At 33.5% G+C, this 14,658-nt stretch overlaps 2 protein-coding genes and 1 non-coding gene across 5 annotated transcripts; 2 read left to right on the top strand and 1 right to left on the bottom strand.

The window, feature by feature from the left end:
• The first annotated feature begins 3,350 nt into the window (after positions 1 to 3,350).
• On the top strand, positions 3,351 to 9,823 carry LOC108196125 (DEMETER-like protein 2). The gene is made up of 19 exons (XM_017363244.2): positions 3,351 to 3,600; positions 3,872 to 5,269; positions 5,352 to 5,765; positions 5,847 to 5,937; positions 6,029 to 6,500; positions 6,638 to 6,717; positions 6,854 to 6,938; positions 7,012 to 7,103; positions 7,214 to 7,282; positions 7,387 to 7,423; positions 7,498 to 7,580; positions 7,706 to 8,101; positions 8,227 to 8,263; positions 8,348 to 8,420; positions 8,542 to 8,672; positions 8,768 to 8,833; positions 8,905 to 9,019; positions 9,095 to 9,133; positions 9,433 to 9,823. The coding sequence occupies exons 1-19, from the start codon at positions 3,369 to 3,371 to the stop codon at positions 9,561 to 9,563; spliced, it is 4,041 nt and encodes a 1,346-aa protein (XP_017218733.2). The 5' UTR covers positions 3,351 to 3,368; the 3' UTR covers positions 9,564 to 9,823.
• Positions 9,824 to 9,901: 78 nt separating this feature from the next.
• LOC108207172 (uncharacterized) lies at positions 9,902 to 14,257 on the bottom strand. Of its 3 annotated transcripts, none has more exons than XM_017377640.2 (4): positions 13,378 to 14,255; positions 12,856 to 13,105; positions 12,269 to 12,442; positions 9,902 to 10,156 (listed from the first exon to the last, which is right to left on the bottom strand). In XM_017377640.2, the coding sequence occupies exons 1-4, from the start codon at positions 14,169 to 14,171 to the stop codon at positions 10,145 to 10,147; spliced, it is 1,230 nt and encodes a 409-aa protein (XP_017233129.1). In that variant the 5' UTR covers positions 14,172 to 14,255; the 3' UTR covers positions 9,902 to 10,144. The 3 variants fall into 3 exon arrangements, with proteins under 3 accessions (XP_017233129.1, XP_017233122.1, XP_063945519.1); XM_017377633.2 differs by lacking the exon at positions 9,902 to 10,156 and adding an exon at positions 10,881 to 11,159 and having other exon boundaries at positions 13,378 to 14,257; XM_064089449.1 differs by lacking the exon at positions 9,902 to 10,156 and adding an exon at positions 11,180 to 11,200 and having other exon boundaries at positions 13,378 to 14,256.
• Positions 11,820 to 11,893, top strand: TRNAI-UAU (transfer RNA isoleucine (anticodon UAU)). Its single transcript has one exon. It is a non-coding gene; the product is annotated as a tRNA-Ile (tRNA).
• Positions 14,258 to 14,658: the final 401 nt, after the last annotated feature.

Genomic DNA, 14,658 nt, shown 5'->3' with positions numbered 1-14,658 from the left:
TATATGAAAATAAATATTTGGATAAGTATTCTGGGAATAAAATCTTGTATTATGGATGGAGTAAAATATTGTTCGTGTATATGTACAAATTCGATTATTGATGATATTTATAAATGATATATCAATATTATTAATTATTATAAGTAAAATATATAAAATTGATAAATATATTAAACATGAATAACTTTTAGTCAAGAAAATATTTTATTAGTGGAGAATTTCTTATATTAATAATATAAATTTTATTTACACCATCTTTTGCTCAATTTTATTTAAATATCCTGTGTTTGTAAATTACGAATTTAAACTTATATATTTATACTGTTCTAGTAATATGTGTTTTTTTTCTATAATATGAAGAAAAATGTATTAGTGCTTGTAGCCGTATTCTCCATAATTTATTTATTTTTTGAGAGGACCAAAACTAGCTAGTAGTAATATTACTAAGTAAAAATGGTTCAAAAATAAATAAATTAATTAATTTATAACATAGTTGATCATACAATTTTTAAAATAAATAAATAAAATATTCACAATACATGCAATAATAAATTACCTTTCTTGCACAAGTGTGTGAAAGTTTAAAGAATTCGGTACCATAAAATGAAATTAATTTAGATTTATATTTTTACTGATAATATCGAATTATTTTATTTGTATTACATATTTTATTAGAAATCAAAATGATAATAATAATATATATCTTATATATTTGTTATAGTAGTTATTTTATTCAGCTACCAAAACTAATTGAATTATATAAAAATTATTAAATTTATAAAAATTAAAGCAATACTAGACTATGCACTATACATTTATTTTATCACAATCAAAATAATATTAGACTACTTTATCTAAAATTATTTTATTATATATATATATATATATATATTTTAAGATGGAAACAATATTAATTTATTTGAAATCACTCATTGCGTATTTATATTGTACATGTAAGTTATTTTGTTTATTTATAAAATTATTTTGTTTATTTATCATATAACGTAAAAACTAAAATAATATTATATTATTCGAAATTTATTAAATTTATCTCTTAAGTTGAAATAAATAAACAAAAAATAATATTAATATGTCTCGTGAAAATTAAATAATATCAAAATTAATTACAGCTCTTATAAACTAAAACCATGTAGGATAATATAGTCAAATGTTAAATAAATTTTATATAATTTTTTATATGGTGAAATACTTGAAAATAATTTATCTTATATTATAATAATAGTATTATATTCGAGACAATACTAGATATTTTCATAATAAAATATTAGTTTCATTTTCAATTATTATTTGATATCAATATTAAATAAGAAATCTGAAATAATAGTAATTATTATCTTGTTATGATATATATATATATATATATATATATATACATATATATATATATATAAATCTCGGTATACTAGAGCCATATAAATAAAGACACATATAAAAAAATTTTAAGAAATTCTTATTTTTATAAGAGTTTTGAATGGAGATTTATTTTTATATTAAATATAAACAATATAATATGATTTTTAATTAAATAACACTAACATGTATAACAAATTCTAAACTTGCCTTGATTCATTTTAAATTGTTAATTTATTATTAATTGTTAAATAATATATAATGAAAAGGTGAAATAAACCTAACATAATCTTATATTATTATATTATAGCCGAGACTTATTGTTGTTTTTTCTTCAAAAAATAAAATTATTGTTGATCTTAAAAAGAATAATTATAAATTTTGATATGCAATTTCATAATAAATTTCCAAAACTGTTATGTTTGTTAAAATAAAACTAATATTACATGGTTTGTTAATATTATTTTATCTAAAAATATATTTGTAAATTTTTGTCAAAACAAATATAAAAAATTATATTTTTTTTATCCATCCAAAATTATTGAAATATGAGAATACCCACTATAATACTAATATTTAATATTGACATATGGGTTATTACAATAGTGACACAAGTATGTCACAAAATTATTGTAATATCTAACTGTCAAAAAAGATCGGTCAATTAATATTAAAGTTTGGATGTTAGATTATGCACTACAAGTGTGTCGAAAAAATATTGTAATATTGAAATGTCGACAGTAGACGATCGACTAGAATACAATATCAGAGTGTCGGGAAATAATACTCTATATAGTTAATCAGTGTCGGGAAATAATACTCCATAGTTAATCAGCAATACAACGTTAGAGTGTCGTAGTACAGTATCAGAATATGGTATTCCAGAGTGTCGGGAAAAAATACTACAATTAATTTACAATATAACGTTAGAGTGAGTACTTGTCGAGAAATAATACTGCAGTTAATTTACAATATAACGTTAGAATGACCGTATATACAGTACTTGTCGGGAAATAATACTACAGTTAATTTACAATATAAAGTTAGAATGACTGTATATACAGTACTTGTCGGGAAATAATACTACAGTTAATTTACAATATAACGTTAGAGTACTTGTTTGGTTGTATTTCAGATACAACTGGGGTCAATTTTATCTAAACTATGGCATTCCTCACTACAAATTAATATCACTTTGAACAAAATTATATTATACTGTGTGAAAATGTAATTAGCATAAAAATGATAACAATCTCGGTATAATAATATGTTATAAATAAGGATAAATATAGCATAAATTCTAAAAAAAAAAAATTACAAATATGCAAAATATTTATGATATTGGAGTATAATTTGTCGATTAAAAATCAAAACTTTAAATTAATTTAAATTAATATAAGAAATTCATAATCGTATCTTTTTAATTAAGAGTGGTTGGAAAATATATTTTAATAATTAATTATTATTTTTGTGAACAAAATAATTAATTATTATTATGTTTTAAGATTTGTTGTTACTGTCTACAATCCAAACTCTCCGCTAACTAAATCTATCGTAAAACCGGGTTAGTCATCCCGTTAGATCTCCATTCTTTAGTATAAGATGATGATTATCTAAAAGAATTCGTCTCTAAACAAACCACTTATTCAACAGAAAAAGTGGGGAAAAAAAATCACTTCATAAATAAGAAAAGGATGCACTGACGAATGCAGAGCTCTGCATGAGCATCTGTTCCAGAGTAGCTCACTAATTTAAGGTCGTATTCTCTGTTAAATTTTACATGCATAACTTCGATTCCATAATATATTTTTTTGTTCTATTCGATGATATATTTTTTTGTTCAATGTTTTGTAACAAGCTTAGATATAGATATTTATTTAACAATATGATATATTTAAGGAGTGTTTTTCTCAACATCTGTTAAAGTTGTTCCTATTCTCTCTAAGGTTTTGTTTGTTCCTGCAAGTCTTTAGTAAATTATGATTTAATCAATATTTATGTGGTTTACAGGGAATCAGAGGATGGAGAAAGGGTTTGTGAAAGATGGTCTTTTTGCACCAGTAACACCTGGCAAGCAATTGTCGAATTCTGTGTTGATCAATGGGAGGAAGGAGGCTAATTTCGATGGAGAGTCTGAGAATAGTGGCTTTCAGTTCTTTGTGGATTTAGGGGATCTTAGTAAAAGCGATAGTATCAGTATCAACATTCCGTTTCCAGCCATGCAGAACGGTGAGTGGGCTTATTATGTTTGTCGATACCCTTGGGACCGGAGAAATTTATTGATTTAGTATCGGGTCTTAGTAGGACTGCGTTTTCTATATGATAGATTTTTAAACATGTTTGCACTGTGGAAATTAGTGTTCTAAATTTAAGTATGCATGTGTTTGTTGTTTTAGAACTTTTTATGAAGTTTGTTGCTAATTGATTGATAATGAGGAACAATAGATGTTGTTTTTTGTTTGAAAGGTAAGGGTGTTCTTATTTTAACGTGCTTCTGCAGATGATGCATCACATCAAGTGGAAAAAATGAATGGGGACGACTTGGCTTTTTCAACTCTGGAGACGAACATGAGTGGTAATGCTCAAATTAATGTGAATGACTTGGCTTCTTCAACTCGAGAGGCGAACATGAGTGAAAATGCTCAAATTAATGAAGATGGTTGGGCTTTTTCAACTCCAGAGACGAATAATGTGAATTACGATACTCAATTTAATGGGGATGGCTTGGCTTATTCAACTCCGAAGGTGAATAATGTGAATTACAATACTCAATTTAACGGGGATGGCTTGGCTTCTGCAACTCCGAAGGTGAATAATGTGAATTACAATACTCAATTTAATGGGGATGGCTTGGCTTCTTCAACTCCGAAGATGAATAATGTGAATAACTATGATACTCAGTTTAACGGGGATGGCTTGGCTTCTTCCACTCCAGAGGCGAATAATGTGAATTATAATACTCAGTTTAATGGGGATGGCTTGGCTGCTTCGACTCCAGAAAAACAGCAAAGTTCCAAAAAGAGGCTTAACAAGGCCACTGATATCAATACAAAGACTCCGCAAAAACCAAGAAGACACAGACCGAAGATTCTAGATGAAAGAAAAAAGATGAAAGTAGCTAAAGCTCAAGTCCCAGGTTTCCAACCGAAAACTCCTTTGAAACGTTCTACTCCTAAGCCACACACAAAGAAGAGCCATGTCAAAAAGAACAGCTCTAAACCTGTTGATTCACCGGATGATTTTGTACAACGACATGTGCCTACACAATCATGCAAACGATCTTTAAATTCTGTGTTTGATAGAGAGGCAGAAGCAGAAAATATTTGTGATCTTTCTGATCATGGTGATGCTCAGTTTCTCAACTTGAATAGAGAAGAGGAAAAGCGGTTTGCCAAACAGTATCAACGACGAAGAAAGAAAAGAATTAGTATCAATAGCTTGAATGTGGCGAAGCCTGTGATTGGTGCAAATGCAGATCATGTGACCCCGGAGTCTAATGTCTCAGATGCAGACCCGCAGTCCAGTCAGGGAACTGCACACTCGAGTCAGGTAGCGTGTGAGATGGATCATTCACCAAGTGAAATGAAGGAATGTGAAACAAGCCTGCCATCATCTTCAGTAGTATGGAGGAGAAAGAGGACAGCCGGATGCACTAGAAGGCGCATATATGCTTCTCAACCGATGAAATTTAAATGCAGTAGGTCACCATTAGTCAATCTTCTGGAACACCTGACTGGAAAGAAACCGCGGCCTAGAGGTAGGCCTGCAAACAAGAAAAAGGATACAAAGAGGAGACAGCGTAAAGTGAAACCATCTTCTGAACACCGAATGTTGAAGATGATTCAAGATCATCTACCACAAGACTGCCTTATTGCACTGAAGGGTCCTAAAGAGCAAAGTGAGCATTATAGCTTTTACTTGCATTTCATTAATATGAAAAATGTATATGTTAACACAAAAACTAATTGTGTTCTCTGCAGGTTTGCTTGATTTCATTGGTGCTAAGATGGGAACTCTTAGCATTAATCAGGAAAATGGCCAACGAAGTGTGGAGAGCATTAATCAGGAATATCAGGAATATGACCAACTTGTGGTGGAAGATCGAAGTGTGGATAGAATTAATCAGGAAAATGGCCAACTCGTGGTGGCACATCCAAGTGTGGATGCACTAGTTGTGTACCAAGGAAAATTTGATCCTCGCAAGAAAAGTAAAAAATCGCCAGCCAAAATTGTTCTTGATAAAGAGTCGGAGAGAGCTTGGACTATGCTTATGGCTAAAGCTGGAAGTACTACCTTTGATGAACAAGATCCAGATAAGGAATACTGGGACAGGGAGAGAAAAGCAATGATAGAGCGAGTAGAATCTATAGTGTCTATACTTAGAGAATTCCAAGGTATCTGGTATCTCATTTTATTGTTAATCATTAATATGCATTACAAAACTATTAATTTCTGACAATTATTGAATTTTATAGGTAACAGACGTTTCTCAAAATGGAAGGGTTCAGTACTGGATTCTATCATAGGAGCTTTTCTGACTCAAAATGTCTCAGACCACCTGTCAAGGTAAATTTAAAGCTCTGCAAATAAAATTCAGGGCTAATCTCACTTGGTCTTTTATCAAACTGTTAATGCTAACATTGCTGGTATTTTCCAGCTCTGCTTATATGTATTTAGCAGCAAAACACCCTCTCCGAGATTCAAAGGGAAGTAGCAGAAATCATGAAAGTAAATGTGATCGGCCTTTGCTTGATTTATTCCCGCAAGAAGATGGTGGAGCAGAAAGATTTGTACATAGAAGTGCTTCCCAGGAGATCGAGCAGAGTCCATCAACAAGTGAAAATGGAAGTCCTGAAAGTTGTGTCAGTAGTACGTCCGCAGCTAGTGAAACTGAAATTTCTGTTCCATTAAAAGGTACCCCGACGAAGGGGAAAAGTGCAGCTAAGAATAAGAAAGAAAAGGATATTGATTGGGATAGTCTGAGGAGAACCTATAGTACTCATAGGGAGAGAAATGATGAAAATATGGATAGCATGGATTATCAATCTGTTAAGGACGCGCCAGTTGATGATGTTGCGCAGAGCATTAAAATACGAGGAATGCAAAATGTACTTGCTGGGAAAATTAAGGTTTCTTAGCCTACTTCCCTGCTAATTTCATATGAACTGTTTATCTTAATTACTCTATTTTCTCCAGCTTTTTGTATGAAATAAGTTGTTGCCTTTGACATATTTTAAGCTTCTTATTTTCAATTGATGTTCTACAGAGATGTCTTGATCGTACAGTCCAGTTGCACGGGGATATGGACCTTGAATGGTTGAGAGATGTTCCGCCAAAAGATGCAAAGTATGCTAGTCCGTATGCAGAATATCTGTTTTCCAGAACAAAAAAAACACTCATGCAGCAAAAAATTATTTAGAAATTCAGGAATAAAAATAATAATTCAATAAGCTTACTTACACATCTAATTTGGTGCTTACAGAGAATACTTGTTGGGCATATATGGTATAGGCTTAAAAAGCGTGGAATGCATACGGCTTTTGACACTTCATCATATTGCATTTCCAGTAAGTTCAAATTTTTTACTTATCTGTCGTCTCTAGACCATGGCCGTAACACTGGTCTATTTACTGTTATAAGGTTGATGTAAATGTTGGTCGAGTTGCAGTCAGACTAGGATGGGTGCCTTTGCAGCCACTGCCAGGAGGACTACAGATGCATCTTTTAGAAGAGTGAGACTTAATACTATATAAATAGATACTGGTGGTAATATTTTAGGATTATGAATCGTGTGCAACTGATTATGAATCAACTAACAGATTTATTTTTTCGTTTTATACAGGTATCCGATCATAGATACGGTCCAGAAGTACCTGTATCCTCGTTTGTGCACCCTCAATCACGAGACACTGTAATGTCTCTTCTTTCGACTTCTGACTCAATTATGAATACTGTTGATCTGATTCTGAATCATATCAGTGGCTACCATTAAATTCAATTTTAATCTATATGCAGGTACGAATTGCATTATCATTTGATAACATTTGGGAAGGTATGGAGTCATTAGTTTGTTGAGTTAAATCATGAGTATAGAGTTATTATAGTTATGTATCTGTCCATATGTAGCTTTTTTGCACCAAACAAAATCCGCGATGTGAAGGATGCCCGCTGAAAAGCCAGTGCAAGCATTATGCAAGTTTATCTGCGAGGTTTGTAAAGTTCTGTACTCCTAGCATATGACCTATATTTATATGCTGCAGCATCATAGTTTTCTCAGTGTGTGACTTTTTTTTTTGTTCAACGAAACAATGAGACAATGTATATTGAATTGCAGCAAAAGGTATGCATTGCCTGCACCTGAGAAAAAGAAGGATTCAACAGCTAAAAATGGTGTTGGGAGAACGACAGATAGAAATTCACATACGGAAGCTGAGCCAGTTGTTGAGTTGCCAGCTAGTCCGGAGCATCAAATGGAAGAAATTGAGCTTGAAGATATTGAAGATTTATGCCGGGATCACAATGTTGCTCTTCCTGATCTTAATGATTACCCTGCAGATTCGGATGATGACATACTTTCCATTAGACTTGATGATGAAGCATATGATGATCAGCATGAAGCTGAGAATTCAACTCAAGTAGGAGACATGTCACAAGCATTGGCTATTCCTTCTGGACCTTCAGCAACACAAATACCCAATTTCAGGGACCGTCTAAAAAGTGTTCATCAAGTGTAAGATTTATATTTTCTAGATCTCTTAGTACCAGAAATGCTTCGGCCACTACTAGCTCACTTATTGATTCTCTGATTCTGAAATGATTAGTATGTGCTCTAATCATATGGTGTCCATTCTGCAGGTATGTGCTTCCGGATTCACATCCAATTTTGGTACAAGTATGTAAACAGACCTATCCATAGTGTTTACTGATTTATTCAATTGATCTACAATGTGTTTAGTCATTCTGTTTTATATTGCAGTTACGAGTGGATGTAAGGGATCCGGATGATCCATCTCCGTATCTTTTTGCACCCTGGACAATCCAGGAAGACGGTAAACGTTTTATGATCAATACATTCTCCTATATGAATATAGTATATTTTTTGAAGTAATAAAGTAGGTACTTTGACAAGGTTGTGGCCACTGCAAAGCACTGATATATATTTATGTTCAGGTTCAGCAACCAGAAGTCCATTCCCTCGAGGTTCTGGTTCTTTAGAAGTTTGTCGTGATATTGTATGTTGCTCTACATTGAGTAATAATGAGGAGCATGATTTTTCAACCACTATTAGCGGAACACTGATGGTGAGAAAAAATAACACAACAAATGAAGTGTGTCAATTCTTCCGATTTAATATAATGATATACAGAAATTACTGATACTGGCAAAATTTGTGTAGATTCCTATCCGCACAGCAAATAAAGGAAGGTTTCCGCTTAATGGAACATACTTTCAAGTTAACGAGGTGAGTCCAGTCCACAAAATTCAGTTTCCAGACATAACTATTTCAAGCAATTGATCAGAATGTTTCTGTAGGTATTTGCTGATGTTGAATCTACTAATGTGCCGATTATTGTTCCCAAACATTGGTTATATGGTCTTGAAAGACGCATTTTGTACTGTGGAGCATCCGTATCCTCAACTTTTAGAGGTAAAGAAATTTAACGTAACCATTTGGTTCTACTTCAAATCGATGAACATCTGCTAACAGCTTTTAATTCTGCAGATATACCTATGGACCATATGCACTACGCCTTTACTCAAGGTAACAGACACACTTCCTCATATAGGAACCATGTTATGAAATGTGTTCAGCTAAAACGGTATTTCTAATGTGTGCTCGTGAACACATGCTAAGCCCCAAAGTTTATGTGTTCAACTTATTTTGATTGACTCCTCCTTCTTAACAATAGTGGATCCCCTGCATATACGAAAACTACACCAATCAAAATAAGCTAAATGTATAAAATTTAGTGCTTAGCATTTACTCAGAGGCACATACTAGACAAACCGAACAAAAATTAATTAATAGTGAATAAGCACCACGCCACTTGGCTTCTGCAGGATTTTATTGTAGCCGAGGATTCAACAGAAAGACAAGGTATACTACTGATCTGCATCAACAGTTCCACATCAAGACCAGCATGCAAGTGAAGAAGACCAAGGGTAAAAAATCAGAAGGAAACGGAAGATAAAACAGTTATGTGGTGGTCGTATCCAGTACACAAGGCTCTGGAGTTAGTAAGATTTCGCAAGATCTGCAACCTTGTAGTTATTCTTAATCCAGTGATACATAACTGAACCTGTCATTTGCTTTTTCGAATTTTCAATTTGTAACCATAACAGCAGCAACACAAACCCTTGGCTCCTTGTATCATCACAAATCGATTCTGGATTGCATCTTGGAGGTTAATTATAATCAATTCATTGATCTTCGTGATCAATGAAGATTATTGTACACAGGATCTCAGCCTTCCTAAATCCTAACAATATTTTTTTAAACGACAGTAATACCATCGTAAAACTAGTAATTCTAAAATGATAGTTCCATTGAAAAAAAATGAGATTACAAAAGAAATGTGGATTACATTGTACAAAAATCATGGATTTGAACTAATGACAGGTGGCTGATTACACTTTTGATCACACATATCAAATTGCATATAACAAATCTTAGAAAGGTAACCATAACAGCAGTAACACAAAACTTTGACTCCATGTCCATTGTCGCATATTGTTTCTGGATTGCATCTTGGGGGATATGGCCCATCTCCCTTCACCTGCATGCCTGTTATTCATATCCACAAATTAAATTACACCAGATCCTCAATAAATGAATAATATCAACAAACTAATAATTTTTGTATAATATAAACCGTGTATTTAATTTTGATAAGTTGATAATTCCGTTGATAAATATTTTTTTCGGGTCTTAATAGGATGAATATAAAGATAGTTTGTTTTAATATTTATAAATGAATAATCTCGGTGAACAAAAATAATTTCTCAAATCCCAAATATATTCATTTATATGTATCAATCCTTTACTCTTATTTATTTTTCTATCGTGGCAAGAAAAATACATGTAAGACTAATGTAGAAAATTTAGTATATTTACACATGTACTTACACTGTAGATGAGTGAAAAATATAAGGCAAAGAATAGCCAATGAACAAGTGATTTTGCTAGTCATTTTATAGATAATGAAAGAATTGATAACAATGCCATCATACATGAAGTGTGTACTCTTTTTATAGTCAGTACTTAGCATTACTCTTTGGCTTAATGATGAAAATCTCTTAATGATCAAATCTTAAGATATGAATATGTAAATAAGTAAGATTTTTTGGTTGGGAAGTAGATATGATGCAGATTTTATTATTACACAATCTCGTGTAGACAGTCAGAACTCACTATTATGATAGTTTGACATATTTTCTAATATTTTTTAAAATTATATGGGTAGGGATATAAATTGCAATATTACGAGATTATATCTATTTCAAGGATATGAAAATCTACTTGCATTGGAAATCAAATCGAACTGATAACACCAAAATAATAACTAGACCAATAATTCACAATTTGATGAAACTCACACCGTCAGACACAAATTTATTTTCTTGACTCGAAAATATATAATACTCCTGTTCAAGACTAGAAATCAAATCGAGCAATAACACTGTAAAAATAAACATTAGGAATATCCGCAGGCCTTCATCTCTTCATCCCATGCTTGTTTCTGTTTAATGGCTAATTCATCTCCTTCGGTATTCAGTTTGACAAGGATCTGTTTAGTGTTTGCTTCAGCATTATGAAGTACTATCAAAGCTGCACATCAACACATTTCCTGGACAAGAGTTGCTTACTAATAGAAGGAAGATGCTACACTAGTAAAAGGGGCCGGAACTCAATTACTTGGGGGGGGGGGGGGGGGCTATGTAATATAAGAATAAGTCAGCCGCAGCTGGGGATGTCCTTGATAACTTGCCCTTGCCGATATTTCAAAAAAATGTGGCGGCAACAATTAAAAGGGGCATTCAAACTACAAATTGATAGGGCCATTAGTGCCTGAACATGTGCCCAGATACAGAGCCAGAGCACTAACTAACAATACAAGATCACTAGACAATGGTTCCCCCTTATGGTCCGGGCTGCCACCGTACTCGCTATCGATACACAAAATGATCTATCAAGTTTTAAATATACGCAATTCATATAGATCAAAGTTTCAAGAAACGAAGCAGGAATAGAGAACTGACCATCTCTTTCAAATACTCGCGACTTCCAAAACTTAACTCATCTAACTAACCCAGCTGAGCATTTGACACAAACAAATTTCAAGGAAGACAGTAGGAATGTTGGAGCATCTGTATCTTGATGCTGGCTGTCTACAGAAATCATATTTGGTGTTTCATTATTTAAATTGTCAATTAAAGCTCAACAAAAAGGTCCCGTAGCTCAGTTGGTTAGAGCGTTGGTCTTATGAGCCGAAGGTCGCGGGTTCGAGCCCCGCCGGGACCAAGTATTTCCTAACTAGTTTTTGTTACAAGTTTTTTACATAGAAAAAAAAAAATCAAAAACACTTATCAAAATTTGGTAATAAATTTGTCTTTAACACAACATCAATGCTGTTAATCATCTATCCAAAGCATGCAATATAGAACTACACAGGCTTCACCTTCATACTCATTCTTCACTTTCTTTCACATTATTTTATCAATGTCAAGTTGTCAACTCAGTCCTAGCTCATAGATAAATATATTCAGTTCAAACTCACTACTGTGGACAAAATATACAAGAAATGCACTACATTTATTATGACTCAGGTTTATAAATCTACTACACAGTAAAAAAAAGTGCAAAACATAAGAGAGTTGGCTTTTATGTAATGTAGACCTGAACACCTTCTGGCACGGAAAGTGTTTCTCTGTTGTGAGGTCTCAAGAGGGCATCAGGCTCGCAACCACCAGGCATTATAGGTCGAATGTTGCCTGGATTCAATGGAAAAAGAAACTTGTAGTAACCATCCATTACTGCTTCAAGATTGCAAGTTGTTGCAACCTCTGGAATCTGTTGAAGAACAAGACATTTAAAGCTTTCGTTATTACTAGATTAAAAGCTGAAACTTGGTAGTCCCACTAAGCAATAACAGATCAAATTGCAAGGATATTTTCTAAAAAAATTAATGGACAGATGCCAAAATAATTAAATAAGGAACATACGCCAAATTATTGGCAATGATAACCTAGAAACTAAAAACTACCAAGTATCAACTAAGAAACCAAGAATCTTTTTCCTTTCAGCTGATCTTTGTTTCCAATTGGGTAAAACTATAACAACACTTGGTGATCATAGAGAAAGTAATAGAAACTAAATTCAAAAAATATAAGCAATAAAGTTTCCCATTTCATCCCCCTCACCCTCTGTCTCTCACATACACACACAGATAAACAATTCCACAACATACCACAAAATGTTAATACCTGGTATATATCTCTCATATAGCCATGAAGGTTGGGATATTCAACAAGCTTCTTCTTTGTGCACTTGAACAAAACATTGTATACAATATCAAACCGAATCAACGTGGTAAAGAGGCATACATCAGAGAGTGTAAGCCTATCGCCGCATAGATACCGTGAAGTGCCCAAATGATTATCTATCAGATCCAATGCGTCAAACAACTGATTTACTGCTTTATCATACGCTTCCTGACTCTGTGCAAACCCACACCTACAACATACATTACACAACATTAGAAGCACATTAGATCAGAATGAATTTAGCAAAGAGTTAAAACTTTCAAATTCACACATCACCTACAACACCATTCCCTACATATAAATTTAAAAAATGTGATGCAAGCTAAGGAGAGACCAGAAAAATTGGATCATTAATCAACCCACATAACCAATCTATAACACCGTGAATGCATAATATCCAGAGTATATTAAAGCAAGCCAAGTAAAGACAGTAATAATTTAATTTTTAGTATACTACATTACCTATAAACACCGTTGTTGATATTCGGGTAGATAATGGCATTCCACTTCTCTATATCTTTCTTCAATTCCGGAGGCGAAAGGTCCAAATCAGGATTCAAGGCAATGTCATTAAAGCTTGCATTGAGCAATTCGATAATATCATAACTCTCATTACACACTACATCTTTCTTATCGACATCCCAAAGCATCGGAACAGTTGACCTGCCACTATAACCGCCTGCCCTGAGCTTATAAACCTCCCTAAGACTCCTACACCCATTCACGTTATCCGAGCCCGGGACAAGCCTGTCCTTGTCCCGGGTTCCACTATTCAAGAAAATCCAAGAACCATCGAGTCCCGGGGCCGCAATCGACACCGGGATTGATTCTTGGAGACCCTTCAGAGCCCTGACCATGAGGGTCCTGTGAGCCCAAGGGCAAGGCAAGCCAACATAGAGATGGAGATTCTTGAAGTTTTGGCGGGAAAATTGGTTCCCAGGTTTGGCGCGAAATTGGGAAGTGGGTCGGGTATAACTGCCAGATGGGTCGGACGGGGCGAGCTGGGACATCATGATTTGCCATGTCGTGGACCAAGTGGAACGTACGGTGGAGATGAGGAGTTGAGGTGGAAGAGATGGGCCCCATAAGAATTTAGAGATTGTGGTTATGAAATTAGGGCTAGGGTTAGGGTTTTGTGGTGGTGGTGGGCGGTTGAGAGAGGTTATTGTAGGGTGGTGTTTGTGGGTTTTGGTGGGTTTCGAGTAAAAAGTAGTGGTGGTAGGGAGTGAGGAGCCTATGAACGAGGAGTTAAGCATTTTGGTGTTTTTGCCTTTGCCAAGTCAAGAGTAGTCTAGTACCACTCATTACAAGATACTACTCGTTTATTTAGCAGAAAAAAAAAAAAATACTACTCGTTTACTCGCTCAATTTGTCAAATGTTATTCTAAAAAGTTGCATTTCATGTAAATACATGATAATCATATAGTTTGTGTCCATAGTCACATGTTAAGCGCGAAGCGCGAAGTTTTATATGGGGTTAATTATCAAGTTGGTCACTGAAGTGGGCTTAATGAATTAAGTTGGTTACTGAACTGAAAACGATATCAAGATGGTCACTGAAGTCACCGTAAATATCAAATAAGTACTTCGAAATATGAGTTCAAACATTAATAATATAATTTATAGAGTTTTACACATTATTTTTAATTGTTGTCAAAACCAACTAAAAGGGTATGACTTCTACTATTTATGATTATATATTTACATTTTATCGAGTTTATTTATTATTTATTTTTATTATCT

This window comes from Daucus carota, chromosome 1, assembly GCF_001625215.2.
Source record: "Daucus carota subsp. sativus chromosome 1, DH1 v3.0, whole genome shotgun sequence".
In the NCBI taxonomy this organism is placed as follows: domain Eukaryota; kingdom Viridiplantae; phylum Streptophyta; class Magnoliopsida; order Apiales; family Apiaceae; genus Daucus; species Daucus carota.
Note: the sequence above shows the minus strand (reverse complement) of the source record. Positions and strands in the feature narration are given on the sequence as shown.